Below are 4157 nucleotides of genomic sequence, written 5' to 3'. Positions count from 1 at the left end.
AGGAATAGGAACATGTGCCTCTTCCATAGGCCAAAGTGTTCCTTGCTGAACGGTGGGATTTTAATGCTACTGATCTTTTGTGTACTCATGTTTAAGGATTTGAAGTGAATAGTGTTTGGATGAGATTTGGATTTTTGAAAGAAAAATATTTTAAATCAAAATTAATTTTTGGAATAAAATTAATTCGAATAAAAAATATTTGGACGTTACAGAGTGTGTATAGGATCTGATACGGAAAATGGTATCAACCGCTCTGATGCCAATTGTTAGGTCCAGATACGATTGTAGAAGGGGGGGGTTGAATACAATCGATACCAAATAATCGCGGAAGTGAATCTGATTGAATATAACTTGCTAATCAGATTATAATTAATTAATATAACAATGTTTGAAGTCGTTATATAATTAATATGGTTCAATTTTAATGTCCACTAAAGTTCGTAGAATAAATTCGACAGGGTATATTCTAGATTTAGTGATTAAAACAACCGGGTTATCAAAGCACAGAAAACTGTGGATATAACGATCAAGCAAGTTACGAACAACTTGAAAGCTTTACAAATGCTTTGATTTACAAAGTGATGAACACTAAAAATGAAGAATGCAAAGCCATATTTATAGGCAAAGCATTTGTACTTGTAAGACAATTGAAAGACAAGATAATTGTAAGTAGCAAAGACAAAGTAGAAAGGGCAAGACAATTTTAGATTGCCTTGCAAGCACAAGACACAGCAGAAAGACAATTTTAAAGCTAGCAAGACAATCCAGAACTTCGGTAAGACGATTATATTGCCTTGGCAGGATTGTTCTTTCGGCCAGACAATCCAATTGTCTTGGCAGTGCATCTTCGGTCAGACAATCAAAGATTGTCTTAAAAGACTCAGGAATTGTCTTGCAGGCATGGCCTCGGTCAGACAATCAAGATTGTCTTAGCTGTGCATAATCGGGCAGACAATCCAGAATTGTCTTGCTGAGTACCAATCGGTCAGACAATTAAGAATTGTCTTGTAAGCTTCAGTCAGACAATCAGTTTTGTCTTGGCAGCTTGAAATATTCGGTAAGACAATCTCAGATTGTCTTGCTGAGCTAAAGTGGATGATTGAATGTAATTTGTAGATTATATTTAAATAGAAAATTATCCACTTAATTAATTTAATCATATAAATTCATAAATTAAATTAATTCGAGAGTGAATTAATTTAACAAATAAATTACATAATTAATTTAATTATTTGAGAAGTGAAATAATAATCTATTAAATATTTAATCACCCATTCATTAGTAGAATTGCTTCCCGTCTTCTTTAAACATTAATAACTCCGTCTTGATCAGTCGAACGAACGAACCACCAACTCTGCTTGACTTCAAATATTCAATTTGAATAACTGATACACAGATGTACTGTCTGGTTTATCTGTATCTAGTTAAATCAAATATTCTTTGTCAAATAAACATTAAGAATTTGATTTGTTCGTCGAGTCTTCGTCTTGTAAGTACTTCTTCATTAAATGGAATCTTCTGATAAAATAAAGTATAGAAACTTTATATCTTCTGAACTCCTGGACGTGCCACAAAAGATTATTTGAGCACTGAGGCTTGAACATATTAATGAACTTCTTTCAGTGGTGTGTAGCAGCATCCTGGAATTTATCTGGCATATAATTCCCATAAATCATTTGACGTTCTTCGTACGGATTCCGTTGACTTGCTATTTACTGAGCTTTCTTATCTGAGTTGAGTTGTATCTCTTTAAATACAAATAGGCTGAACATATGCCTTTCAGATGAAATCAGGGATCTCACCATTGCTAACCATTGTCGCGATTACCTTTTCTGTGACCAAGCCTTTGCTTGCATCCTAAATATTTTAGGTTGCTAGTTAAGTAAATTACTGTACAATGCACAGCGAAGACCGAAAGAGGGAGACGAGAGACACATACCTGTGGTTTAAGCTCAACAATATTTTTTCCCTTTCTAACTACTGCAGGTTCGTTAGCAATGACATGTTTACAATGATCCGACAATTCCTTGCCTGCAAGGATTCAAAATCATGATCTGCATCTTGACGGTGCCAAACCAAAGCACTTTCTTTGACTTCGATGGTGGAACCATCCGTGACTTCTGTATATGAATTTATTATACGCTTTACTGTTGCCTTCCACTCGAGATCCACAACCAAACTAGATTGCCATTCAGAAGTTTTCTTCCACCTGCAAACCAAAGGCAAGAAGTGCCACTAGAAAAGGTCTCTAAGAAGTTTGTGAAGGAAAATACCTTATGAAGTACCCATGTTCAGCAGCTAGTCCTAGACCTTCACATGGAGCCAGCCACTCGGTTAAGGAACTTCTACCACTTCCACTAACGATAAACACAGTGTTCTTAGGATCATCACACAGAGTGATAAGAGCAGTTTCAGCTTCACTACTAAGGTTTTTCTTGGCCGAGGAATGAGGAACAAGGATGCCAACAAAGTCTAGAAATATAGCCTCCTATTTGTCTAGTTGTACGCAGGAACTATGCTTTCAAACAATTTTTGAAAACATAGGGAGAAGGCAGCAACCTTAAATATGAAACTGAAGCCCATACCCCAGCATTGATAATTATAGTGATCAAGACATGCTCTCTCCATGCTATGGATGAAACTGCGAGCCCAATACGCCACATCAAGAGACTGAACATAGCTATAGTTCTGCTCATGTCTTAATTGCCTTAAAAAATCATCCATGGAGATCGTAGAACGCATAGCCTCAGCTATGAAACTAATACCCCATGGATTTATTCCAATTGTTCCACTCAGAGATGGAGAACAACCAACATATTCATAAATGATTAGCACACTTGTTTCGAGAAGAATATGACATAATTCCCCTAGCTTCATCCATAGTTGTAGAGCCCTGCCTGCAAACGAGATACATGTTAGGGACTAGATTCATTCCATCTCTTACAGCATTTATTATGCAACATTCCGAGGCATCATAGTAGGCACTCTTTTCACATTGATCAACTGGTCGATCAATTAGAATCACTAGTTGATGACCACAAGAACCATAAATCTGATTAATCCTGTTAGCAGTTCCATACGTCTCCCATCTCACTTCCTCAATGTCTTCTCCTGAGCTTCTTTCAGGATTGATAATTTGAACAAGAACCACAATATCCCGCAAGTTTTCATACTTCCTCAATAGCTGTTCAGATGCTAATAACTTCAGACTAATTGCCTTGAATAAGTTCATGTCGTCTACGCCAACAATTACATGGTTCCCCTTGAACTTCCCTTCGAATTCCTTGACTTTCACTGATGTAGAAGGAATATTCAAAACATTTTCAACTTTTTCCAAATGAATTCCTATAGGCAGAATCTTGATATACACCGTGCGAGCACTATAATCCAGCCCAATTTGTCCTCGTTTGGACTCATAGTCCAGTCCTAGCATTCTACTACAACATGAGAAGATGTGGCGAGCAAAATCGAAAGTATGAAACCCGATGAGATCATAGTTCAACAAAATCCTCAGAATGTCAGCACTTACATGAAGTGTTCGATAGATCTCTGATGCAAGGACTGGACTATGGAGAAAGAATCCGAGTTTGGCCCTGTAGCGCTTATTTCTCAAGAACACAAAGACCGCCATGAGGTGATAGTCATGAATCCAAATATAATAGATAAATAAGATATTTTTTTAAGGTGCAGTTCTGCTCCCTAACTAATAGTAGAAATAAAGTAATGGTTATAAGGGTTCTCTAAAACATGACCCAAGTTAATAAATGTCTCTAACCAAAAAATGTCTACATTTTTAATGTGTTTTTTATACGTAATAAATTATAACTAATTGAACATCATTAAAATTATAGACACAATTGGGATAAAAAGTTAAGCACATTTGAAAACTTTACAAATATAAGGACAAATCCGACAGTGGCTTAAAAATCCAAATTTGGACCAATTCTAGCCTAAATCTTCTCAACGGGGGCCTGAATTACGGTCCAAATTTAGGCCACTTAGGCCAACACTATTGAATCCATGACTTTTTGGGGTTGTTTGGATGATTTGGTTCGGAGTATTACTCTAGATCAATTTTTATTTGTTGGTGGTGATTTTAATGGTCATATTGGTGTGAGAGCAGATGGGTATCAAGGTGTTCATGGTGGGTTTGGTTA

At 36.4% G+C, this 4157-nt stretch overlaps 1 protein-coding gene across 1 annotated transcript; it reads right to left on the bottom strand.

Annotated features, from left to right (window-relative positions):
- Nucleotides 1-1779: 1779 nt before the first annotated feature.
- LOC108192699 (probable alpha,alpha-trehalose-phosphate synthase [UDP-forming] 9) lies at nucleotides 1780-3631 on the bottom strand. Its single transcript, XM_064085257.1, has 6 exons — nucleotides 2995-3631; nucleotides 2586-2897; nucleotides 2274-2472; nucleotides 2142-2209; nucleotides 1940-2031; nucleotides 1780-1857 (listed from the first exon to the last, which is right to left on the bottom strand). The coding sequence occupies exons 1-6, from the start codon at nucleotides 3629-3631 to the stop codon at nucleotides 1780-1782; spliced, it is 1386 nt and encodes a 461-aa protein (XP_063941327.1).
- Between the last annotated feature and the right edge of the window lie 526 nt (nucleotides 3632-4157).

The sequence above is a fragment of the Daucus carota genome, chromosome 9 (genome assembly GCF_001625215.2).
Source record: "Daucus carota subsp. sativus chromosome 9, DH1 v3.0, whole genome shotgun sequence".
Taxonomy (NCBI): Eukaryota; Viridiplantae; Streptophyta; class Magnoliopsida; order Apiales; family Apiaceae; genus Daucus; species Daucus carota.
Note: the sequence above shows the minus strand (reverse complement) of the source record. Positions and strands in the feature narration are given on the sequence as shown.

What these genes read in the sequence shown, in the direction of transcription:
- LOC108192699 (XM_064085257.1), bottom strand. Translation starts at nt 3,631, where the DNA reads ATGGCGGTCTTTGTGTTCTTGAGAAATAAGCGCTACAGGGCCAAACTC. An exon ending in TGATCGACCAGTTGATCAAT is followed by an intron (nt 2,898 to 2,994) that starts GTGAAAAGAGTG and finishes TCTCGTTTGCAG; the next exon opens with GCAGGGCTCTACAACTATGG. An exon ending in TTGTTGAGCTTAAACCACAG is followed by an intron (nt 1,858 to 1,939) that starts GTATGTGTCTCT and finishes TAAAATATTTAG; the next exon opens with GATGCAAGCAAAGGCTTGGT.